Genomic DNA, 26,345 nt, shown 5'->3' with positions numbered 1-26,345 from the left:
TTTTGCTTAAGACTTTTTGCATCCGGCTTATTTGCACAACATGTGTAATTGAAAATTATACACAAGTAGGATTTATAAAATATTTATTATTTCATATTTTTAATAAAACTTTTATCTTATCAATCCAAAAACAAAACACTATGCTAACAAATAAAGTCTTTTTTTAAAATTAAAAATTATAAAAAAAAAATAGTTTTCAACAATAGTTTTTAGGTTTAATTTCAAATTGTTTTAAAAAAATGTTTTATTTAGAAACTCAAATATAGAAAACAGTATTCTCATGAAGACATTTATACCAGAGTTTTGAGCAAAAATAATGTATTTAAAAAAAAATCCACAAACTAAACCTTCTATTAGAATTATTCAAATCATTAAATCACATTAAGGTAGTAAGTTTAAAAAGTGGTTTCTCCTACGTCAGTGTAAAAATTCACATCACTTTTTTTCTTTTTTAAAGTGATGTATGAGCATACTGGACAATTTTTGGGGTAAAGTCTCTTCTAATAATCACATGTTTTTAAACCCACTCTAGGATTCTATCCACACAAAAGATGTACATAAGCTTATTAAAGAAGATGCATACTACCTTGGCTTACAAATAATTCAAATTTGGTATGAAAAATTTTAAAAACTTGTTTCTCTCAGCACCTATATACTTTTCAGAAATTACTAGCAGACCAAACTAATGATCCAAACAACTAATAATTAAATTAAATATACTTCTGTCTTATTCTCCTCTCTTTCCTGATCAGGAAAAATAAGCCTCATTACGTGCTTCATGCACTGTTTTCTCATATTGTATGAAAATGACCTCCTCTGCTACTTCCCAGCCTTCATTATCCGACTTCTCTTGATCACCGGGATGAAAACAGCTCTAAAAAAGAGATAGCAAAAAACAAAAAATGTCTAAAATAAGCTTGGATCATTATAATTGATGGGCATGTTTCCAATGAGCTTGAATATAGACCCAAAATAGATTCCCAAATTGCTTAAAAATAAAAGAGCAAACTCACTTGAGAACAAGTAAATACAATCACTGTCAGCCAGGTCCAGTCCTCGAGTGAGTCTTTTTGACGATCATCAGCTCGTTCTTGTAGAAAATACAAGAGTGCAGGTGTCAACTGCATCTCATAGTGCATTGAACCCCCACAATGCCTGCATCTCCCTGGGTCTTCTACCTCTTCCATAGCCAGAAGTGGCTTCCCACCATATGAGTATCTAAGCATATGGCCACCCGAAAAGGCATAAAATGACAAGGTAATTTGGAAATAGTTGCAGTCATCTAATATAATGGCATTCTATATAGTTGTGAGAATTCCTACTTTTGGGGGTCAAATCTTGTATCAAACATTCCATTACAAGTATGTAGGCAACCTTCATCAGAAATGAGTAAAGGCAGTTAGGGTTATACCTGAAACATTGTTCTGGGTATGCATCTAGACATTTCCTGAACCTGAAGTAAGTCCTGTCAGCATTCCAAGTCCCCGTATACTCATAAGCCTCCTCGTTGGATACTACTTTCTGGATCTGTTCTTTCTTTATTTCCCTTGAGGTTAACTCTTCCTCAGTGTATGTATAAAAACAAGGCAACACTGCAATCAAGAAACATTAATAAAAATCTCTTCCAGTTGAACCATCACATCTTATTAATTATGATATCTACGGTTTTACTTTTACCTGGTGTGTCATTAGAAACCACCCTAGTTCCAGGACTCAAAGGTGAGGACTTCACAGTAGGCTTGGCGTTCAAAGGTGAAGACTTCACAGTAGGCTTGGCGTGCCGCTTCTTGGAAAAAGAAGCCACGCTTGCAGCTTCAAAGAGAGCCACACCCAACTCCTCCAAATCAATATCTTCGTCATTTTCATCATTCCCCTCTTCCGTCCATATATCATTATTCCATCCAGCAACAGGAGATGATGCAACGGCAGTCTCTTGTACTACTTCCTCGTCGGTAGGATTTAATTTCTGAACACGAATAGCCCGCCAGCTACACGGATTTCTTCCACATGTGGACGTCAAACAGCCCAAAACATAGATTACCCGCTCGTCAATCTTCAAATTTTTGCCAGAAATCGGGGCATAAACCTAAAAAAAAAGGGCATGAATTCAAAGACCCACATTTCAAATCCACAAAACTTTCATAGTATCACTACCTGAGCCACAAGACAGAGATCCTTTTCACATATAGCACACCGAAGAAGATGGGGTTTTGAGGAGAGCAACTGCGGAATCGGCCAGTCCTGCATTCGAAAATCAACCGCCGGGATATGAATGGAGTTCTATTTAAATAAATAAATAAATCAGACAAATCTGTAGAATCTGCAGTTGCTTACAGGCAGTCCACCAATTTTTGTGGTGTAGTGGTCTGATGGTTCAGAATCGTTCTCAGCCCATGGTCCAGGCATGCCCACCAATTCGAGGACTGCGTCACCCATTGTAACTGCAAAAATTTACTCAAAATATAAGGTGGCGGCAAGGTGCTCACCGGAGATGACGGAAGTGGCGGCGATGAAGAGGAAAGAAATAAAATAATAAATTCCTAACTCTCTCTTATATACTTGATTTTCCGACTCTCCCATCTCCTCGTATCAGATATGGAAGGAAAATTCGATAAGGAAAAGTGAAGAATACGAAAATAAAAGGATTCTAGTTATACCATGTTTGAAAATTATGACATGTTACCATGCACGCGGCTAAAAAGCTGTGATTTCGGTGACGCTTAACTTTTTCTAAATTTAAACTATTTTCTATTACTTACCTTAAAAAACTGAAATAGACTCAAAATTTTTATTTTTGTTTATATTATTAATAAAAATAATTAAATATTAGTTTGAATATATTTTTTGTTTTTTCTTTTTAAAATTTAAAATTTTGATAATTTTCATTTAAAGTATAATAATTCATTCAAGAAGTATGGACTCATAATATGTTTTAAAAATTACCTTTAAAACTTTTGAAATTTAAGATAATAAAATTTTTAAATTTTAAGCCTTTTTTTAAAAGCCATTATCCTTTTAAGATAAGAATAAAAAAGGTTAATAACATCTCTTTAAAATACAAAAAATAAGAAATCTATCCATCCAATATTAATTTCTTCAAATATATATTTTTTGCATTTAGATGATAAGTTGAATGGAAGTTAATTTAGATCAAGTTTAAAATTTTATTTTGCCACATAGTCATTAGTTACATTAATAAAATTTTAAAAATAAAGATAATAAGAAATATTAAGGCTATGTTTGGTTTTAAAAATATTAAGAAAAATAATTTTCATTCCATCATAAAAAGTATATAAAAAAAATCAAATTTAATTAAAATTCATCAAAAATTTATATATATATATATATATATATATATATATATATATATATATATATATATATATATATATATATATATATATATATATTATTTAATCTTTATATAATAAAGAAAAACAAGTAAAATGAATTTTAAAAAGCATATAAAAATAATTAATTAAATTTAAAAAAAATTCTTCTATTTTTTTATTTTATTTTTTTATATTTTTCCTCAATTTTTTCAGAAACAAACATAACATTAGGAAATTAACCAAAGAATTAGAAATCACAAAAGATAGGAATCCCATACATAAATCAGTTAATAAATAAGTATTGAAGTGTCACTCGGGGTTGGTTTTTGTTGGAAAGAAAGAAATCGAAAATCAAATCCATAAAGTCGGGCTTCACCATCAAACCAAATCAATCTTAATGATGATTGAAAATTGAACCGATTTAGTCAAAGTTTGATTGGATTGGATCGGATCAATTTTATTGGGATTTAGGCTTCCTATGCAAGCCTCAGTCTTAGTAGATACATTGTCCAGTCTTGACCAGGTAGACAAAACGGGGTCCTGTTGTCCAGTCTTGGGAGCACGAACCCAAACCATAGCTCAAGCGCAAAAAGAGGCCCACCCATTCAGGCCCAATGAGCTACGGCCTCGATCGCTGCCACAGTTGTCGTTGAGCCTGGTTATAACTTCTAAGCATCTCCACCGCCATTTTCACTCTCATCTCGACCTCACCAGTTCAGCGTCGGCGGACTCAATCAGACCCTCCCTTTTTCTCTGTGCTTCAACCATGGCGACCGTGATGCAGAAAATCAAAGATATCGAAGATGAGGTATTATTCTTCTCGACAATCTCAAACCCTAGCTCCATTTCGCACTCTTGGTTCGTTTCTGAGAGAATAAGAGAACGCAAAATCTATATTTTTTAGTGACTCCTGTTATTATTAATCATAATTTTCGTTTTCCTACTTTTTTGTTAGCAAATAATGGAAAAAAGGGACGTTCATTGGAAGCGAATTTTCTCAGACAAAGGCTAATATTTTTAATGGAATTATCGCTCACTCAAATCTTGTTTTGTATTGTGAAAGAAGAAATTTATTGGTATAATAATTGGTTTTATTGATTGGTATTATGATTTATGAACTCTGTAGAAACTTGTCTGGAACTATCATTCTTATCGTCAAGAAGCTTGTGGGTGTTACCATTGGCACATGATTGTAAATTATGATTTGGATATCATTGATTTTTATTTTATGGGTTTGTACATAAGACCTCTCAAATGTTATTTTAAATTCATGGATTTGGATTTTAAGTTGTAATGATCTTTGTCTAGATTTGCAATGTAGTAAGTTTTTATGGAGGATTCGGAATTGGGGACGGAGATTTTAATCCAGCAGCTCTAAGTTGTAAAATTCAAATGATGCTTAGGAGTTCTTGGTTCCATGGTAATATTTTTGGAGTTGTTACACAGCCTTTATGATTTGCTTTGTTGTTTTTTGCAGATGGCAAGAACTCAGAAGAATAAAGCTACAGCTCATCATCTGGGCTTGTTAAAGGTACCTGTCCTTCTGTTTCTTAGTATTTGTTTTGTAAATGAGTTTTTTTTTATATATATAAGTAAAGAGAATTTCATATATAAAGAGACGCCAAAAAAGCGACTCAAGGTGTACAATACCTATACACCCACCACCAAAAAGGCCAAAAAAGAATAAGAAAAACACCCAATTGGCCCATAAAACAACCTTAATAGGAGCCCAACCAATCAATAAAATTAACCATAGTTAGAGGGCAATCAACTATAAACAACTTAGCCTCAGACCAAAGAGAAAAAATAAAAGAGTATTTCATTCTCTGGATTGACAACACATCATCCTTGAAAGCCAATCTATTTCTCGCCTTCCAAACCGTCCAAAAAATATAAAGAGGAGTAACTCTCCACACCTTTTTGCGTTTTTTGCCCACAAAAAAACCATGTCAGCTAAGGAGAGTCTCTCTAACTGAAGAAGGTAGCACCCAAGACACCCCAAACAAAATAAAGAGTAAATCCCATAAGACCCTTGTTTTTGAACAATGTAGAAGAAGATGGTCTATGGTCTCCTCATTCTCAAGACGCATAAAACATCTATTTGTCAAGGTCCATCCTCTTTTCTGAACAAGATCCAAGGTTAAGGCTTTACCCCACGTACCTCCCACGCAAAGAAACTAATCTTGGGTAAGGGTAGTCCGCTTCTAGAGCAAGGTAGAGAGACTTGGTCGAGAACTTTCCACTCTTTGTTTCAATCCAAACCACCATATCATCCACATCTTCAAGCACTCTTTTCCCATGAAGATGCTCCAAGAATCTTTCCACCTCCCAATCATTTAGGGCTCTTGAAAAGGGGGGATTCCAACCCCCCCAACCCTCCTCAACCAAGTCGTCCCAAATATCCGCCACCCATGCTTCCTTATCAACAGAAAAAACAAATAAGGAAGGAAATGACACACACAAAGGGGAGTCCCCACATCATCTATCACTCCAAAATCTCACCCTCCGCCCATTACCTACACGGAATGAAATCCAAGCGCCCACCAACTCCCAATCCATCCTTATTCCTTTCCAAAGCCCCACACCATGCGCTTCTCTCACTTCCCGAGAGCACCAACCCCCTCTATCTTCCCCATACTTTCCTCTAATCACTTGATTCCACAAAGCCCCTCTCTCATTTGTTAAGCGCCAATTCCATTTAGAAAGAAGAGCCTTATTGAGGATGGAAAGACATTTAACCCCCAAACCCCCTTTTTTTTTACTTAAGCACACCAACTCCCATCTTACTAAATGTGGCTTTCACTCCAAATTGCCACCACCCCAAAGGAAATCCTTTTGAATTTACTCTAATCTCCGGCTAACTGAGCTTGGCAAGTGCAACAAGGACATAAAGTAAATAGGAAGATTCGACAAGGTACTTCGGATTAGAGTCGCTCTTCCTCCCTTAGATAAGTATTGTCTCTTCCACATGGCCAACCTTCTATGGAAGCACTCATCCACTCCATCCCACATTGACACTGACTTAAACGGAACACCCAAGGGAAGGCCCAAATAAGTGGACGAGAGACTACCCACTCTACAACCAAAATCCAAAGCGAGATCATCAATATTCTCTACCCTCCCTACTCGAATGAGTTCACTCTTCTCCAAGTTTATTCTCAACCCTGGCACAGCTTCAAACCACATAAGCAACCAACTTAGGTAAATCAGATGGTCTTGAGAAGCTTGGCAAAACACCAGAGTATCATCAGCAAACAACAGATGGGAAATCTGAACTCCTTCTTCACTCCTACCCTTCACCCTACAGCCCGACATAAAACCTCTATCCACAACCCTTTTAAGAAAAAAGCTAAAAACCTCCATGGCAATCACAAATGGGTAAGGCGAAAGAGGATCACCCTACCTCAACCCCCTTGAGCTTTGAAAGAAACCCATAGAAGTGCCATTAACCAACGCAGAGAAGCTTGCAGTGGATATGCACCACTGTATAATGTGTTGTAAGGCATAATGTGTATATTATACATGGGTTGAGTCTATAGAAGGATATAGTTTCTTCAGTGAAGGAGGGAGTTGGGGAGGGAGTCTTACATTTTTATTGTGATGTAGGAACTTACATATTCTTGTTGTGGAAACTTGCATTATTGTTGTAGCTTTATCATGTGATGGATCATTGTGTATGTTGACCTAACATTTTAAAGGAAAAAACACTGCCACTGCCATTGATGATATAAATCTAGGTCAAAAGTTAGCACAAGTGTGGTATTAGATGGGTTGGAGACTAATATATTTTTTGGGAAAAAAATTGATAATAGAGTTTTCTTGAACACTAAATAAACAATTCAATTCACATGTAGTTTATCTATGTATATCATATCTATAGACTAGATGTTGTGCATACTGGTGAAGTGGTGATAAATATTGTTTCATAGGAGTATAACTTTTTCTATTGTGTAGAACAAGTTTTTGATTTTTCATATTTAAATGCATGCTAGAGAAACTGCCAAAGTTGGATTGCAGTGTATTTTTTAAGAATTTCTTGATGTGTTTTTTTAATTATTGATTTTCCAATGAAAAACAATCTGAATGTCATTGATTGTCTCCTGCTAGGCTAAACTTGCAAAACTACGAAGGGAACTCCTTGCACCCTCATCAAAAGGTGCTGGTGGTCCTGGTGAAGGTTTTGATGTTACTAAAAGTGGAGATTCAAGAGTTGGTCTGGTTGGTTTCCCTTCAGTTGGGAAGTCCACACTTCTAAATAAATTAACAGGCACTTTTTCTGAGGTTTGAAATCTTTCCATTGTGATTTATATATCTTAAGGAATTTTTAAGTTGTCTGATATTTTTTTATGTTTTACAGGTTGCTTCCTATGAATTTACTACCTTAACTTGCATTCCTGGTGTGATAACGTATCGAGGAGCTAAAATTCAGGTAGCAATTCCTTCAAAGATGTTAATGTGTACTTGGATTATGTCCCCTTTGGCATTCAGCAGGTTGGCCTTATTTATTCTTTAAAAGGAAAAAATCTTCACTTGCAGATGTTCTGGAGGTCCTCTACTCTACTTTGACTTTGGCAATGGATAATAGCTAAAAATTTTGATATATCATGTAATATTAGAAACAATCCAGAGAGCAATTATTGGTCACATGTTGGGGATTTAATTATTGCTGTTGATAAAATGAACAGGAGCAAAATAACCTTATATTGTGACTCTAAGTAGCACTTGCAACTTTTGGTATTTAAGAGAATATATTGTTCAAGAATGACTTATTGGATCAGTTAGGGAAAAATAATTGTAAATTTTTATTGAAAGATGGTAAATGTATCAAAGAAAATTATATAATTCCATTTCTTTCATCTGTTTTGCACCCGTTTATTTCACGGTTCTTCAATTTTTGTGTTATAAAACAATGACTTGACCGATAAAAGAATTGCCAGTATACTGCAGAAGGAATGACTATATATATTGTGGTCTTATGAATTGGTAAAGGTTACAGATGCATTTTATTTACAAAATTCAGTAATTACATGAATCAAACTGGCTGATAAAGTAAATTTTTTTATTGGAGAAAGAAAATGCTGTATTGTGTTTTGTTTTTCATTGCTTCTTTTCTGGCATAGGGTGTGAAGTGATATGCTGTTTGTTTAACATCCTTTACATTTTCTGCTTCTGTTTTTCTTATTGTACTGAGCATTTTGTTTGAAAAGTCCTCCTCCCTTGGGTTATTTCCTTGATTAATCAACTTGGAGTTATTTACTTACTTCAAGGTATTTCATGGCAAATAATATCTACGTGCTTGTGGCCTTGTGAGCCCTGGTGCTCAATGCTTGATTTTACTTCTATTGATAGGTTTTCTTTAATTCTTTTTTCTTTTTTTCTTTTTTTTTTTTTTTAATTGAGTTTCTGTGTGGTTGGCAGTTGTTGGATCTCCCTGGTATTATTGAGGGTGCTAAGGATGGAAAAGGTAGAGGAAGGCAGGTAAGATGTGCCTACTGTTGTCTCAGAGAACTTGGTTTCCTGCTATCTCATGTGAGATGTATGCCACAAATGTATAGTAAAACACCTGCTTCATGTTTCTTACTCTTGATATCTATGTTACCTAGATATTTATCTTTTTCCAATTCTTTTGACCCTTTGATGGGTGCTTTTAACATCTATTTATTAATTATATATATATATATTCTTTTATCAGCATATCTTTCTTTATGCCATAAAATGCTGTTCTTGGGATCACCATCAGGGAAACATCAAACCTCTGGTTATGTAACATTATGGCTTGTAAAAATGATAAGACATTGAATGCTATATACAACAGATACATCCATTTATTATTCTAAAGAGGATGTTCCAATCTCAGGTTTGGATGTCATAAAGTGTATGCCTCAAATGGACACTCAATATTGTGTTAATCTCCCATGTTGAACGAGAGATGAATTTTGCATGGCTATAGGATATGTCCTGGACATAGCTGCTTTAGGGAACAAGTGTGAAAAACTATTTGACTAAGGAATAGGAATGTTTATACTTCATGCCAAGATGTCTAGCTTGCTTTCTTAACCTCTTTCTATGTTCCTTGCATTTATTTTAGTGGGTGAATCGTTCATTCAGAGATGGTTAAACTTGCATAGATACTTCATTCTACCCAAAAAGGTAAGGAGGGAAAATGGTATATATTTGTCATGCAAAAGGATTTGGCCATCTCCTTTGAAAACCAATTGGATGCTAGTGACATCAAACTAGTCCATTTTATATGGTTCAAGTCACACCAAATCTCGAGCCAAGAACCATAGGCATATGTCCTGGGCCAATATCAAATCCCAAGAACACACAATCTTGGACTTACTTCTTGAGCCAATACCAAATTTTGAGCCCACACAGCTTTGGGCATAATTTTCAAGCCAACATCAAATCCCAAGCATACACTATCCTGAGTTTTACTTATTAAGTCATTATTTTTTAGGGGACCAACATTGTTGCTAACCTAATAAATTCCTCCCCTGACAAGGCACTCCTTGAGACTCCTCTGAAAATCAGTGGCTTCTAGTGAGATCAAGCTAATCCCTTTTTTATGGTTCAGGTCCTACAAAATCCCGATCAAACAACTTAAGGCATACTTCCTAGGCCGATACCAAATCCTAAGCACAAACAATTTAGGACTACTTCTTGAACCATACCAAATCTCAAGCCCAAACAACCTTGGGCATATTTCCCTGGTCAAAACCAAATTCTAAGCACATAAACATCAGGCCTTACTTTTTAAGCCATCATTTACTAGGGAGCAGCATTGTTGTCAACCTGACAATGTTGACAATTCAACATTGTCCTTCAGTTCAAAGATTTTGTGTTAGATATATTGCATGTTGCCACCTGATGCATATTCCAAATTCATATAGACACTGTCTGTTCTTAAATTAGAGAGTGGAAGAGATTCAATGGCAACTCTACACTGAAAATGCTGATTTCTTTCTGCAAACATAACAGCCACCTGTGTTTCAATTTGCGGGGACATTTATTGATGTGTAGGGTTTCAGAGATTGTTTGAATTCAGTACCTTGGTTGCTTATGCAAACGCTGATCACCAGTCGCTTGACAATATGAAGACAGTCAGATCAACTGCTCAAAATGTCTTTTTTATGTAATTTCTTAGAGTGGGTTATTGTGGATTTATATGAGGTGTCAATGTCTATGGTAAACTTTGTTAATTGGGTAAGCTCTAAGTTTGGGGAAGGAGTTATTCTGTTTCTTGTTTCTCTCTTCTTGTTCTTTGTCTCTTGGCACCCTTTTATGTCTTGTGTACTTGGGTACACCCTTTTGCTAGATACTGTTAATATATTTCTATGCTGGCCTATCAAAAAATGTTTTAAGGGCGATCAAGATATCATCAAAATATTATCCATGGGTTTTAATGTCCCTTTTTTTTTTTTTTTTTTTTTCCTTTTTCCCTGTTTTTGATTCCACTATGTTAATTTGGGGGCGCCAATGCTGCTGAATGCGATGCATACATGAGCTTCCTCCCTATGTTGACTGGTTACTAGTTGTGCACTGGACATTTTTGTCTAGACTCTTGATTTGTGGCATATGATTGCATAGGATCTAGTATTCATTACATTATTCTGGGTTAAACCTCTGGTGGACAATTTATTTAGTATGTGGAAGTTAGAATATTGATAATAATCACTTAGTATGTAATGTTTCTTGTTTGTATGCAATCTTCATATGCTCATCCTTCTGGCTCAGTATATTAAAGTGGCATGTCATCAATATCCAGGTTATCAGCACTGCTAGAACATGCAATTGCATTTTGATTGTTCTTGATGCAATAAAGCCAATTACTCACAAGCGTCTGATAGAGAAAGAGCTCGAGGGATTTGGCATAAGGTAAGTTGGTTATACTTGAAATTTGTGCTCTCTCTTTGCAGTTCTGGTTCATTTTTTTGGGGAAAGGTATAGCGTCCAGCTTCTACCTGAAAAACCCCTTTTTTCCTTTATGCTTGTGTTTAAATAAAGTTTGAGTAATTTTTGGGGGGTCAATATATGAAAATGGTGCTGCTTTACTGTATATGAAAACTGAGTAATTTTTTGCCCGTTTACTTCTTTCTTTCTTTTTCTTTTTTTTTTCTTTTTTTTGATAAGCCTTTTGCTTCTTTCTTTCTTTCTGACTACTGTTAATCATATTATAATTCTATGAAGCTTATTGTCTATCTGTTCCCTATAGTCAATTCTCCGCCTATGATTAAATTTACTGGCCTTCACTTCTTAGCTGATTCTGATCATTCAAATTCTATGTAGTGCACTGCTGCTATGAAGAATTGGATTACATGGTGATCTAATCTAATTTCAGTGGTGGATAATAATAAGAGTTTTTTTTTTTATATTTGAGAATAGTACTAATGAATCTTTTGAAAAATGGAAATTTCGGTCATCACCGTCTTCATGACACTAAACTTTATCTATTTGTGGGATCTTAATTATAAGTTGAAAATAAAATCGTTCAACTCCATAGGAAATTAATATTTCCATTAGTATGTGAATTTTGGTACCAAATCCTGTTAGTTGTCAGAATATTGTTAATGAAGGCATCCCATTTCTCATCCATAAAACCTTTTAACTCTTGCTTTTTATGTACAAGTCTATAGATTTAATGGAATAATTTGATTACCTTATGAAAACCGCAGCTTGTCATAGAATATAAAATTTAAGCACGTCAGATTCTCAGCTGTTCTGCACTATGAAGTGCCTGACTACTTACTGTTCATTGCTTTATAGGCAAGTGAGAAGGTTTTAAATTTTCTGTCTGTTATCTGGTAGGATTTATTTGGATTATTTGGGTATTAAAAAGACTTGTTGAAGTTCTGCTGTGTGATCATCTGCTTCATAAAAGAGTCGACTTGTGGACCTCTTGTATTTTGTACTTATTTATTTTGTTGTCTGGAAACAGGTTAAACAAGGAACCACCAAATCTGACCTTCAGGAAGAAAGATAAGGGTGGGATTAATTTCACATCTACAGTTACCAACACAAATCTGGATCTTGAAACCGTGAAGGCAATATGTAGCGAATACAGAATTCACAATGCTGATGTTTCTCTTAGATACGATGCAACTGCTGATGACCTCATAGATGTTATTGAGGGTAGTAGGGTATATATACCTTGCATCTATGCTGTGAACAAGATTGATCAGATAACACTTGAAGAGTTGGAGGTTCTGGATAAGCTTCCTCACTACTGTCCAGTCAGGTATAATTAGGCCTTTTTTTTTTCTTTTTTTTTTTTCCATTAAGTGCCTTTTGCTTTCATTTGAAAAATCTTGTTTTATAAAATTGGAAAATAAAAACAAACGTTGACCTGAAAGGTGAAATTTTGAGAAAAAGATCCTTATCTGTCCTTTTTTGTTTTTCCTAGAGAGGATGTGGTAATGAAGAGGTGAACCATTGACTTTTTGACAAGTGATCATTATGTTTTTCTTGTGAATTTTCTTAGAATATGTTTTATGCGTTTTCCACATCAACTTTTTGTTTCCACTGAATTAGGGACTCTTTCCCGCTAAATTTTTGTTATACTCAATTTTTTTTTTGTCAAAAGATGAAACAAAAAATATATACGATAACCGTAGAAACATTGATGGATTTTGTGAAATATATCCTTCAGACATCTTGACCGTGAACTTGGAAGTTAATTCCGATTGGGGGTGTCAAAAAGGCTGATTGGTCTTATCAAAGGGGGAAAAAAGGGCCGGGAGGGAGAGAGGAGAGGGGGGGAGGTTGAGAGAAACATAGGAGCTGTGCCAAAAATTGTAGTAATAAATGAAATTCAGATTCTCTAGCCACACATGGATGGTTTAGGTGATTGGTAGAGTTTTTGTGACCACAATTGCATGGGCTGTCTTGTTCTTTCAGAGGAAATTTATCTTTTTGGGGCTGTTATTGACAAAGATCTTCCTCCCACCCTCCACGCTTGATGGCTACCCTAAAAATGGAGATGTGGAATGTTTTCTCTTGTTTTGCTCCTGAGTTTTTAGGAAGTGGTATATTAGCATTCTACTAGCTTCTATCTATGTTAGTAAAAGCTTGGATGTAGTCTTCAAACATTAACGCAGTTTGTCCCATTGAGACTTTGTGAAAGCTTGAAGTTTCACTACCCTACAACAGATATTCTCTGTTTTTGTGTTGTTGTAGTGTTTAGGAAGAGAGATAGTAGTAGCCTACTTGCTGCAATCTTTGTCGTAAATCTTGGGACACAGTCTTTACACATGTAATGCAGTTTGTCATAGTGAAACTTTGTGAAAGAAGTTTGAATACCCTACAACAGATGAAGATGTAAAATATTTTCTCTTGTCATTTAGTCCAAGAATTTAGGAAGTGAAAATATCAGTAGCCTCTAGCTTCAATCTATGTTCATAAAGTTTGGGAAAGTCTTAAAACATGAATGCAATTGTTCATATTGAGACTGGTTCTGCTGTTGATTGAATGTCTTGGATTTACCCAGTACTGGTTGCGGTAGATGCGGTCAGCATTCCAAGGTTTGGGTTCCTATGGAGGGTCCAGAGGGCTCAGCCATGGGAGGTTCCTCGGTTATCAGAAGAGAGGAAAAAAAATGGGACTGGTGATATCCGTGACAAAACAGTGCATGATTATGATTGGCCTGACTATAGCTCATAACTCCTAATTTTAATCTTCCTAATTTGTAGGCCCAAGTAATTGGGATTAAAGCTTTGTTGAATTGAATATCTTATATCCCATCGAGTGTGAACAGTTGGTTTTCTATTGGTGTCATTGTTTTTGCCAAATAATCTTATTCTAGTCATTCATTCGAGGTTTTTCATTTCTCCCTTTTTGGTTGTGGTTTGATATGATTATTGCTGCAGTGCTCACCTGGAGTGGAACCTTGATGGTCTGCTAGAAAAGATATGGGAGTATCTTGATTTAACTCGCATATACACAAAGCCCAAGGGAATGAATCCTGATTATGAAGACCCTGTAATTTTATCATCCAAAAGGAGGACAGTTGAGGACTTCTGCAGCAGAATCCACAAGGACATGCTCAAACAATTTAAGTAGTAAGTGCTCTTTCCTAATCTTCCATGTACTCTAGAATTTTGATTTCTTGAGAATTTTTAAAGCTCCTTCACCATCATCTAAGAACAAAAAAAAAATTTGCTTTACTTATTATTTGAAATTGATATTTATATTTTTATAAATTCTAACCTAGTATGAATTAGTTTTACTTGATTCTTTTTTGAAAAACTGCTACATCTACATGGGCCACTTTTCGATATAGTAGGAGTTTTTTCCAATGCAGGTTATCAGAGGAGTTGTACTTGGTGGATCTGTAATTATAGTTTTAGGCTACTGTTCAAGAATGTTTTTAAAAACAGCTTTTGAGAACAGTTATTAAAAACAATTCGTAATTGTTTTTTGGAGCAAGATTCAAGATACTATGTATTCATGTAGAATGTAAAAGTTTTTAAAGTATAGTTCATATTTTCAGTTATACTCTACTTTAAACAACTAAAAACACCTAAAATTTGTTTTTTTTTTAAAAAAATATCCGGTTTTAGAACAAAATATCAAATAACCTTTTTCTATCAAAAGTTTATCAAGCATGTCCTTTTTGTTTAAAAGAATGGTTTTCAAAAACAATTTCCAAGCAAGGCCCTATGCAAAATCCAAACCGGAGAAGACTACTTTCTATTCTGGCTGAATATCCTCTTTGGGTTTGAATAAATATTTGTAGACATCATCACGATTTTACCTTGCTGAATCCTAATGCGTTTTCTGGGTAAATGTTGCAGTGCATTGGTCTGGGGATCAAGCGTGAAACACAAGCCCCAAAGAGTTGGCAGGGTTGATTCTATGAACCGACTCTATAATAATCTTCATTTCGTTTTTATTTTACTTCTTAATTTACATTTGGTGCCTTTTGCAAACCAGGAGCATGAACTGGAAGATGAAGATGTCGTTCAGATTATCAAAAAGGTGTGAGTGTAAACCTCAAAATCAGTCACATATCCACATTTGCGCGTCCAAGGAGATTTTCTCGGTGAGTAAAGTTTCCATGTCCAGATTGCTTTGCTTCAAAACTTTGCAATAGAGCATGCAGCATCCTCTCTGTTTCTTGGTGGATTAGGTAGAAGATAAGACAGCTTGATGTGTAATTAAGCCATTTTGTTGTCAAGCGCTTTTTATCCGGATTATATCATGTATGATCTTGCACTGTAAGGTTAAAAAGAGGTCGGAAAAGGACTTATATAAACCATGGGATTGAAGGGAATTTAATGTTATATTGGCACTAGAAGAAATTATTATAAGCCATTGCCAGCTTGTTGGTGAAATATTTCTTCAAAGTTATGATTTAGGAATTGGGATTGTTTTCAAGTCCTAAAAGTAGTTTTAAATTGTTTTTTGAAGTAAACTTGTCTTTGAGAACTTCAATTTTTTGGACTTATTTTCTTTGAAGTTATTATGTAAAATGTAAAAGCATTGAAAATATTTTTCATATTTTCAATAGTTTCTTAAAATATTCAAAAAATAAATGTTCAACTTGTACTTAAAAATAATTTGTTTCACAATATTAAAAAAATAAAAAATAAAAAAACTGATCTCAATTAAAATTTTGTCACATGTCTTTTAAATTAAAAAAAAAAATATTGAAAACAGTTTGCAAATGGATCCCTAATCATGTTTTTCATATTTTCAATAGTTTCTGAAAATGCTCAAAATAAAAATTTGAAAATACACGTTAAATTTGTTCTTAAAAATAATATATTTCAAGATAAATCATATTTATTTCAAATCATAAAAACATATTAACAAATTACTTTCAAATAGGTCTAAATTTAGAGCTCATTTAAACGTAATTTTGAGAGGGCTAGAAAAGCGTTGTAATGTTTGAAGGAAACACATTCTTACATAAATTAAGGTTTGACAAACTTCTCAAGACCCCTTCTTAAAATCTAGAAAATCATTGAAAATGATTCTTGAACAACTTTTCCAAAATTTAAAGGGTGTTTGATAAATAAATTTATTGAGTTAATAGGATTTAATGACTTAATTTAAGTTATTAAATATATTTAATAAAATAATTTAATTTCAAAGTTTAAAATTGAAAAGAAGCATTTCAAAATCTTTATTAGCAAGGATTGTAGCCCTTGAAGCTCCTTCCTTTCACAATAGTTGAATTTCTCAACCCTTACGAGTATGATAGTCTTAAAAGAACAAAGGTGATAACTACAATACTCTTAAAAAAGTAAAATTTTACAATACTTTTTAAAAACTTAATACTTAATGTTTAATGACTTAAAATAACTATAAGTTAAATTATAATTAAGTTATTAAGTTGTACTAAGTAATTAAATTGATTTACTAAAATCATTTTTAATTTTAAGTCATAATATTAAGGATTGTTTAGATTGATTTTTAAAAAGTCAAAAGTTCTTTTCTAAGCTCAATAAGAACTTCAATATGTGTTTGATTAATTTAGTTCAAAGAATTTGATATGAAAGTAGGAAAAATATTACTTATAATATAAATTCTATTTTGGATTACGCAAGATGTTATTTTATATTTAATAAAAAAATTTATGATATCAATATTACTTTTTAAAAATTATAACTTTGGCTTTGGGTTTGACTTTAGCTTTCAACCAAAAATCGAAAACTATTTTAATAGAAATTATATTCAATATGCTTATAATTTAAATTAAGTCATTAAATTATATTAGGTTGATAAATTTAAAGAGTGGTTTCTCCTATGTTTAAAATTCACATATAAAAAAAAATGTGATTTATGATCACCCAATGAACAATTTTTTTAATAAAATTGTCTAATAACAAGTTTCTAAACACCCTTTTAAGTTGGTATTGAAGGTACAAACTACCTCCACCTAATTAGAAAGACCTATAAAGTAACGCTATTCCTTGCGATTAGCTTTAGGCCTTTCACATGCAACTTAGGTGGAGGCAAAGACAGCCTCCACCAGGATGCCAGGCTATCATCAGTGAGATGGAAGCTTCTTCCCCTCTTTCCTTACTAAAATGGGAAGCTTCTGCCAAAGTCATCTCAAAGGATAGACTAACGTACACGTAACTACTGAATTTCCAGGATATGTTTAGTATTTACAGCTGAAACTGACACATCTTCTACTAATAAACAACCCAAATATCATGGAGAATGTTTAGTATTTACAGCTGGAACTGACACATCTTCTACTAATGAATAACCTAGATATCACGGAGAAAGCAAGAGAGGAGATGGATTCAGTGGAGGGCAGAATCAGATAAGTAGATGAATCAGATTTTGCATACCTTCCCCACCTATGTCTTTGTTCGGACTGTTAGGTTAATCAACTTAATAACTAAAAATAACTTAATAATTTAATTTAAATTATTAAATAAATTAATCATATTTAATATCACAATTTAAAATTAAAAATAATTAATTTATTATTATTATTATTATTATTTATATGTAAGAAAAATATATTTAATAATCATAACTTTATATTCATGACTTATTTTTTATCGTAAATATTTTAAGGTTGTGTTATAAATCTAAAATATTTTAAGTATAGTTGTTTGATAAACAAATTTATTATTTAAGATAAATGAAAACAAATGTTGGTTAAAGTTTTTAATAAAATACATTAATTATGATTAATGAAAGTAAAGATATCAATTTAATAACTTAAAATAAATTTTAAATTAATTTTATCTTATAATTTTAATACTTAAAATAATAATAATAATAATAAATTTTAAATTAATAATTTAAAACTAATTTAAGTTATTAAATAATAAGTATTAAGTGTATCAAATTCAAGCCGGTCAAACGCGGGTCCATTAAGTTTAGAGAAGGAACGACGGCAGCTACAACATTCTGGCAGGACCTGGCTACTGGTTAACATTTGGGCTATTGCAAGAGACCCAAAGCACTGCGAGAACCCACTTGAGCTCCAGCCTGCGAGGTTCATCGATGAGAAAGGGACTTTAGAGGAGGCAGATGGAAGTTAAGTCAGGGGGAGTGTTTTCATCTGCTGCCATTTGGGAGCGGAGGAAGAAGTTGCCCTGGAACTTCACTGGCACTGCAGGTTGTTCAGACAGGACTTGGTGCTTTGAATGGAAGGTCGGAGAAGGAGAACATGGTCCCGCATGGGGACCCTTAGCATGGGGGAGGCGGGACCAGACATCACTGCTCTCAAGGGGCTCAGCCTTTGATTTGTGTGCCAGTGGGCAGTGGCTAGACTCTCTGTAGGCTTAACTAACGTATTTCCTCAACTAATGGTCCCTGCATAATGGTTTACCTGCCCATATCTACAACAAGAAGTAATGTTATTGAATGCAATGAGTTTGATTATGACATTACCCATTGTCAACTCCCACAATTTCATACAGACCCTTGATTAGTGGCATATGGCTACATATCATGTAAGGCTAAGTTGGCCCCATCCCACCCTCAACTGACTTTTGATTCGACAAGGTGATGGATTTGATTCATCGAGTTGGGCTTCAACTGAGTTTTCTCAACCCAAACTTAATTCAAATTGAACTCCAAAGATATTTAATAAGATTTATTATTTATTACTTAATGAATTAAATTGACTTTAAGTTAAATTATACTTTAATTATTAACTTAAATATTATTATTTAATTCTTAATTTAAGTATTAAGATTGTTTGATAAAATTAACTTAAAACATATTTTAAATCATCAAATTAATATACTTATCTTCATAAATTATAATTAGGATAAAGGATGTTGAATAACAGTAAAAGTCGTGGAATGACAAACAAGATTGTGAAGGTAACTAGAACAAATAAGGGTAAAAAGATAAAATAAAGATGTGAACTTAAAAATTAATTAATTATTTTTACTTATTACTTAAGGTTATTTTTTACTTTAAGTTATATCATTAAGTTATTTTATCAAACATACTTAATTTACTTAATAACTTCAATTAAGTTATTAAATCACTTTAAATTATTAAGTTAGTTTATCTAACATGTATTTAAATTTGAACTTAATTCAAGATGCGGTCGAAGTGTATGTAAAAAATATCTCGAAATGTTGCCTCATGCTATTCCATATTTAATCCAATCCAACCCAATCTTGTAATATGATCCATAGATTCCATACAAATCAATTAGTCAGACCATTGGGTTTAGAAAATGTGGTTAGTTAGAATTTAGATTGCACATTGGGTTGGAGTCATTAGCAACAAACACGGTCTAATCCACCCAATCCATCCGAATTGCAGCCCTAATATGAAAATTCATTATATGTCTAACAAAAGAGTTGAAAATTCACTTTTAGTGCTTAAAATAAATACTTCAAATAAAAACACTCATTAGATATCTTAAAATAAGATGTCATCAACAAAATCATTGATGCATAGCACACTACAAAAACGCTTTCAAAAGCACTTTAAGAGTGCGTTTAAGAGTGATTGTATAAAGTGTTTCTAATATTTTTAACACTTGAATAATAAAATTTTACAAATATTAAAAATGTTTTATAAAATCACTACCAAACAAGGTCTAAAACTATGTTTGGTTCTGATTCTAGAAAACGTTTCTAATCTTTCTAACACTTAAATAATAAAAATTTTCAAATGTTAAAAAATTAGAAGCGCTTTCTAAAATCACTACCAAACGGACTTTAAGTATACTTTCAAAAGCACTTTAAGTAATTTTTTTTTACCAGGATCACTAAAAAGTGAGCCTTTAAGTTCATATATATTGATTCCATGACCAATGGATTGAACATTTCAAAGAAGCAGAAGAAAAGAAAACGAAATGAAGAATAGATTATCATCACATTCACAGGCACATTTTCATTCCAGTCTGTCTGAAAAGAGCAATGTAAAGAAAAGAAAACAAAGCCGGGGAACGGGTAATCTAGAGTAATGTCAAGAAGAGAAAGCAAAGCGGGAAAGTGGTGATCAATCTCCTAATGCACTATCATTACAGTATTTGAACGTGACATGCTACTGTCGCTGCTTGAATCTCAGGCTTTTACACAGCAGCTGAAGCAGCCGAGGATGCTCCTCCTTCCCTGATAGAAAGAAACCGACAAAATGGGTAATGTTAAAACCACATTTATCAAACCCTCAGATTCATATTTCATTGCTGGTAAATAAAGATCTAAATGATAATGAGCATTGAAGAGAAAACGAAATCATTCGGTTTTGATACCATTTCTGTTATGTTCTTATTGGTGTTTCTTATTTGTCTTCTAACCATGGATAGAACAAAATCAAACAAATTTTGTATGTTTTGTATGTGTATCCCAAGACAAAAGGAATACTTCTAAAACCTAGAGGATGAAGAAAAAACAAATACACCATGAACCAAGTTGTACTCTAGCTTTTAAAAATATGTTGCATGTGCACCCACTTGGAATTGGATGTAGCCAATGCATAAACCCGAGCCTTCTCGAGTATTTCTAAGTACAAAACTACCCTTCCATCTTTGAACATACATCTCTATCGTGCCAGTTGTAGTCAAGTCCCTCACCCCCAAGTTTTCTAGAATTATATTCACATGGTGGTGTACTTATCCTAGGGTCCACATTTCATCGCTTTGTCTACCCAGCATCACATGAGGCCACTGTCTTAAGATTCAGCTACTGACTCGGTTTGATACGAGTAAAATCTTTCTAAAAGAAATAAATAGCCATTCAGTTTGCACTTAATGTGGTTTTAAAGCATTAACATTGGTTTCACATGATTGTAAGAACACCTATGACACCAACAAAAAGCTCTAGAGCATTAACATCAATCTATGTTACCACAACAAGTATAAAGGAAAGAAAACTTCTTCGACATGATATATTTATGTGGACAGCAACATTTCTCTTTTCTTTCCCTTGCTAGGGGAGCATCTCTTAATTTGACTTATTAACCTAAAATCGATCACTCAACACATGAAAATGCACCACAAGAAAATGTGGCCATCGCCCACAGCCCCATACTAATCAACCTTATAAATCATCCGAGCTTATAGAAAAAGGTATTGAGCAGTTATCAGTTGCTACCTACTTGCTAGAATGGACCGCCGGTCCAGTTGATTTAACCAATAGAACCTTCTCCACCACCAACCACGTGAATCCCACAGCCACGCTTATCATTCATGTATTACTCTCCTTATTTATAAATGGAGAATACTAATTATATGGCTGTTCTCTCCAATTTATAACTACCAAGTACTAGTTTTAATGGCTGTACTCGCCTTATTTATGACTACCAAGTACTCCTTGTGCATCCCCTGCACTCAACATTGAATGGAATATGTGATATTGAATAAAGCCACAAAGCTAGGCTATAAATTTTACCGTGGGAGAGTGACTCTGATGGTAATGGTGATGGTCGGTCTCCCTGGTGTCGGCATTGGTGGTTGGTGGGGCGACGAGCTCTTCTTCATTTCCAAGACTCGCTCTTGAGACATCCCTCTTGTTCTGCTTCCTCATTTCCCTGATTTTTGAGAAGTCGAGCGAGTAGTCCGGCACCTGTCCCTTTTGGTCCCAGTCCCCAAACTGCGGTACAGATAGCCATGGGGCAGCCTTCTGCATAAGAAACCGAAAATTATTATTGTTCAACACATCAAAAGAATCATTTCTTCTTCCAATTCCCAACCAATATAAAATCGAAATTAAATGATCCCCCAAAGTGGAAACAACTCCCAAGAATCACCATCAATTCAAGAAAAGGGAAAGGAGAAACAGTCAGATAACAGCATAGTGATGGTGATGATCCCACTTATTTACGATTAGAATAGGCTACAGTACACCATTGAGACAAAATATCAAGCCAAGAGATGAAATTAAATGAAAAAGGGCGATGATCTATAAACCTGAAAAGGTCATTGAAACCCAGAAATTAGAATGGAAGACTGATGATCTGAAAACCTCAGGTTCATCAAAAACCCCAAAATTGAAGTGAAAAAATAGTGAGGATCTCAGGTTCATGATAAGATCCTATGGGCCCTGAGACAAAGAAACCTTTTTCCAGAGACCACATCTTACCAATACTGATCTTTCCTATCCAATGATGCTCAATCTTTTCAGGTGTTCACCAAAGATTACTTGTGGAAGTTTAAAACAGAAACTTTAAATATTTTCTTGGACATTTTCCATTATTTTCTGTTCTTTTCTTCCCTCTCACATTCCCCACCTAACCAAGCCAAAAATGTACTCCACAGAATCCCAGTTCCATGTGATTTTCTTCTGCCCAACAATTTTGAAAAAAATTGTCAAAATTGAAGAATATTCAAACACTAAGACTACATGTTTGAATTTCAGAAAATAAAAAGGCCAACCCTTAGAGCTGATCAAACCCATTGATTTGAATTATGAATAGGAAAAAGTAAAGGTGACAGCTTGGACTGACCCATCCTCAGCTATGCAATGGCGTGATGATACTCTTATCCAACCCACAACAAAACTGAAATCAACCGATAACCCATTTTCAGATAAGCATTTTCCAACTTCACAGCCCAAAAATTTTAAGACAGTATCGTTTGATTTCTAAAACCAGTACTTAGCTTCTTTCCTTGTCCTGAGAAGTGAGTTACACTTCTTTGGAACCAATAAACCCAAAAAAAAAAAAATCAAATCAAATTCAAGTTCCAAAATCAGAACCCATTAAACCTCACACCTCCCAGACTCAAGCTCAATCCCGAACCTTTCTTTTCTTTTCCTTTCAAATTTCTCAGCAACCAAACACGAAAACAGAGAGAAGAAGAAAGAGAATCACCTCCTTGCGGTCTTCCATGTGATGCGATCTCTAGAATGAAACAGTGAAGCGACACAGAGAGATGAAAAAAAAGTGAAGAAATCCAAGATGTTGATGATGAATGACGAAGGCAAAGAGAGGACTCTTCTCTCTTATGCTAACTGTATCAACCTTACAGCCGTATGACAGCACGATATCGTGTTGCCCCCCACTTGCAAAACCACACCTTTTCTTTCCCCTTTTTACCATTATGCCACTCACACGCTTTTAACTCTTATTGCACCCTTCTATTTTTTATTTTTTTTCCCTGGACTTTCTCTATACCCTCCAGTGCCGTCGCTTGCTTGCCATTTGATGCGAATAACTACTATACATAAATAAATAAAATTGAACATATTTTAGCATTGTTTTCCCAAAAAAAAAAAGGAAATTTTGCACGTATTTTCTAAAACTTGTTTCTAGAAATTATTTTTCTATTTTTATTTAAAAATAATTTTAAAAAATAAATTTTAGAATACAGAATCAAACGAATTCGTATTTTTCTTTTATTTTTAAAAATAGATGAAAATAACTTCTATTTATCAATTAAAAATTATTTTTATTTCATTTTATTTTAAAAAATTATTTTTAAATAACAGCAGTTAAACAATGTTAAAATTTTTCAAATTGGTTTTAGAAATAAATAAAAAATTTAATCACACTACTAAATAGACTTTTAGTGTTTATTATTTTTTCAACCCACTTTTTAGAATTTCTCAATTTAAAAAAAAAATATTCAAAAACTTAAATATAAAAAATAATAGATACCATATATTTATATATAATTTAAAAGTTTTAAAATAACTTTTTTATTTTTTCCACTGTGGAAACACTCTAAGAAACAATTAAAAATAACTTACTTTTAGAATAAATTTTATTAAATATATTTTCTAAACCAGAATGTTAGTAACTAAACATATTTTTAGGAGCTATTTCTGATCTATTTTTTAAAATACCTGTTTGTTTGTTTTAATGGGAAGCCATATTTAGTTGAAAAAACATATTCATTAATTTTTAAATTAAAATTACCTTTTCTAATAATATATCATGAAAATAGGGTGATTTTAAAATTAATTTAAAATGTTTTCAAAATGTATTTTTTTTTAGAATAAAAAATAAATTTAATAGTCAAATTTTAAAGTAAAAACAGCTTTTAATAATTTGAGATATTTACTGCAAAATGTTTTGAGAAATGACATATAATAGAATTTTTTTTAAAATATATTTTTTAAGTTACTAAAAATATTGTCGATAAAAGCATTTTTGTAAAAAGTATTTTTGAGATAATCACTTGTAAAAAAATAATATAAATAATTTTTAAATATCATAAATAAATATTTAGATTTTTGAAAGTATTTTTAAAATTTTACTAAACATTTAATTTGTTTTCAAAAACATTTTTTAATTAAAAACGCATCTCAAGTAGCATATAAAATTCTTAAAAAATATTTTTTAGTAACAAATTTGTAAAATATATTTTTTAATTTAAAACTATTTTTTTTAGTAACCTTTCATATCTCCATTGGTTTTATTATTTAACTTTCCAAATCAAAATTGTATTCATGAACTTATCCCATCTCATTGGTCCAAAAAAAATGCTGTGCTCCTTTTGAAAGGGGCTTGGGTATATTGTTTTTATTTTTAATTTTTTTAATGTATATATTTTGAAATTGAAATCATATCATTTTCAAACTTCGGTGGAGTACAACACCAGGTCATGAGTGGACCCCGTTTATTCGAACACTAAATATCTTTAAACCGAAAAGGCAAAAGGCTGTGAGCCAGTAACTTGACCGTTTCTATAGCCTTTTTTTTTTTTTTTTGCACTTTATTATTTAAATTTAAAGTAAAGTAAATAAGAAGATTCCCTCTTTATTTTACATCTAATTATTTCATTTTGTTCTTTTATTAAAAATTAATATCTAATGCGTTTTGTAGAAAAAAAAATTCAAAAAAAATGATATTTGTTTTAAAATTTAGTTTACCAATACTTAAAAGCTATATATTTTTTTTAAATGGCATCTTTAATTTTATAATCTTTATTAAATAATAAATTTATTTATTTATTTATTTATTTATTAAAAACTATAAGGGTCTAATTTTTTATTATTTAATTTTGAAAATAATTAGTGTAATACCAATCTCAAAATCAATATAATTTATATTTAATTTGAGATTATCATTTTTTTTCTTTTTTGGTGGGGTCGTTTTCCTTGAGGGGGGCAAGTGAGTTTGGGCATGACCTGTAAAGTAATCTCAGTCATAATCAATTAAATAATCTAACATTATTTTCTAAAAAAGGTATTATATTTTATTTAATGGAAACAATCGAATATATTAAATTAATGGGCGATCATGGAATGTCAAATTATAGAAAATTATTTTTAATTTTGTTCATGCATTCTCTCTTTTACTTGGATTTTTAATATTAAATAAATTAATAAATTAATAAATATAAGAAGAAATGTCTAGTCTTAAGATAAGGATAAAGATGATCTCAAAGTCGGCTCCTGACAAGAATTCTTTCTAGTAGAAGATGAAAAAAATATACAAAATTAATAAGATGTCGTTGGCATAAATTAAAGATATATTTTATGCTTTGAAAAAAAAGATAACAATAATTCCCAAGCATAGTTTATAAAGGGGAAAAGAAGCTTTCAAGACCAGCATTGTAAAGTCATGGAGCCCATTAAGCAAAAAAGGGAAAGGAATTGATCATGGTATGAAATGGGTCACTGTCAATTGGGTCCAAGCTTTGAACAATTATTAGTTTTTGGATCTTTGAATAATACAAATTTGAATTTTGTAAACCATTGAATTGGGTGCACCATGTGAAGAAATTATAAATTTTGAATTTATTTTTTTAATATGATATTTTCATAAATATAAGCATATTTAAAATATATTTTAAAAAACCTTCAAACCCTGAAAAATTAATTCACTTGATTCGTTTTTGGGTTTGCTCTCCAATGATCACCAATTTGAATCCCTCAAAATCACTGGAGGTTTACCTGATTGTTAACTTCAGGACCCGTGGGATTAGTCAACGTACGCATAAGCTGATCCATACATCCACCATTATAAAAAAAATAAAAAATATATATTTAAAAAAAACCTTCAAATTTGAATTATAATATTGGGTGGGCCTCATGGGCTTTGTGAAAGCCCTAAACGCCTTTTCTTCTCAAATTTCTACCTCAGCTGATGGGCTGATAACGGGCTTAGGCCGACTTTCACTTCTGAAAAAAA

The 26,345-nt window shown here is 32.8% G+C and overlaps 3 protein-coding genes across 4 annotated transcripts; 1 reads left to right on the top strand and 2 right to left on the bottom strand.

Annotated features, from left to right (window-relative positions):
- Positions 1–1,128: 1,128 nt before the first annotated feature.
- LOC117919368 lies at positions 1,129–2,143 on the bottom strand. The gene is made up of 4 exons (XM_034836549.1): positions 2,138–2,143; positions 1,678–2,086; positions 1,360–1,592; positions 1,129–1,218 (listed from the first exon to the last, which is right to left on the bottom strand). Exons 1-4 carry the CDS (start codon positions 2,141–2,143, stop codon positions 1,129–1,131), a joined length of 738 nt encoding a protein of 245 aa, XP_034692440.1.
- A 1,836-nt stretch (positions 2,144–3,979) lies between these two features.
- LOC117919047 (developmentally-regulated G-protein 3) lies at positions 3,980–15,664 on the top strand. The gene is made up of 10 exons (XM_034836090.1): positions 3,980–4,140; positions 4,810–4,863; positions 7,440–7,613; positions 7,690–7,761; positions 8,751–8,810; positions 11,101–11,210; positions 12,271–12,570; positions 14,198–14,389; positions 15,125–15,176; positions 15,264–15,664. Exons 1-10 carry the CDS (start codon positions 4,099–4,101, stop codon positions 15,312–15,314), a joined length of 1,107 nt encoding a protein of 368 aa, XP_034691981.1. The 5' UTR covers positions 3,980–4,098; the 3' UTR covers positions 15,315–15,664.
- Positions 15,665–20,107: 4,443 nt separating this feature from the next.
- LOC117917341 lies at positions 20,108–23,204 on the bottom strand. 2 transcript variants are annotated; one of them, XM_034833585.1, is made up of 3 exons: positions 23,079–23,204; positions 21,659–21,886; positions 20,108–20,380 (listed from the first exon to the last, which is right to left on the bottom strand). In XM_034833585.1, exons 1-3 carry the CDS (start codon positions 23,094–23,096, stop codon positions 20,333–20,335), a joined length of 294 nt encoding a protein of 97 aa, XP_034689476.1. In that variant the 5' UTR covers positions 23,097–23,204; the 3' UTR covers positions 20,108–20,332. The 2 variants fall into 2 exon arrangements, with proteins under 2 accessions (XP_034689476.1, XP_034689475.1); XM_034833584.1 differs by having other exon boundaries at positions 21,659–21,889; positions 23,079–23,203.
- Between the last annotated feature and the right edge of the window lie 3,141 nt (positions 23,205–26,345).

Source organism: Vitis riparia, chromosome 7 (assembly GCF_004353265.1).
Source record: "Vitis riparia cultivar Riparia Gloire de Montpellier isolate 1030 chromosome 7, EGFV_Vit.rip_1.0, whole genome shotgun sequence".
Taxonomy (NCBI): Eukaryota; Viridiplantae; Streptophyta; class Magnoliopsida; order Vitales; family Vitaceae; genus Vitis; species Vitis riparia.
Note: the sequence above shows the minus strand (reverse complement) of the source record. Positions and strands in the feature narration are given on the sequence as shown.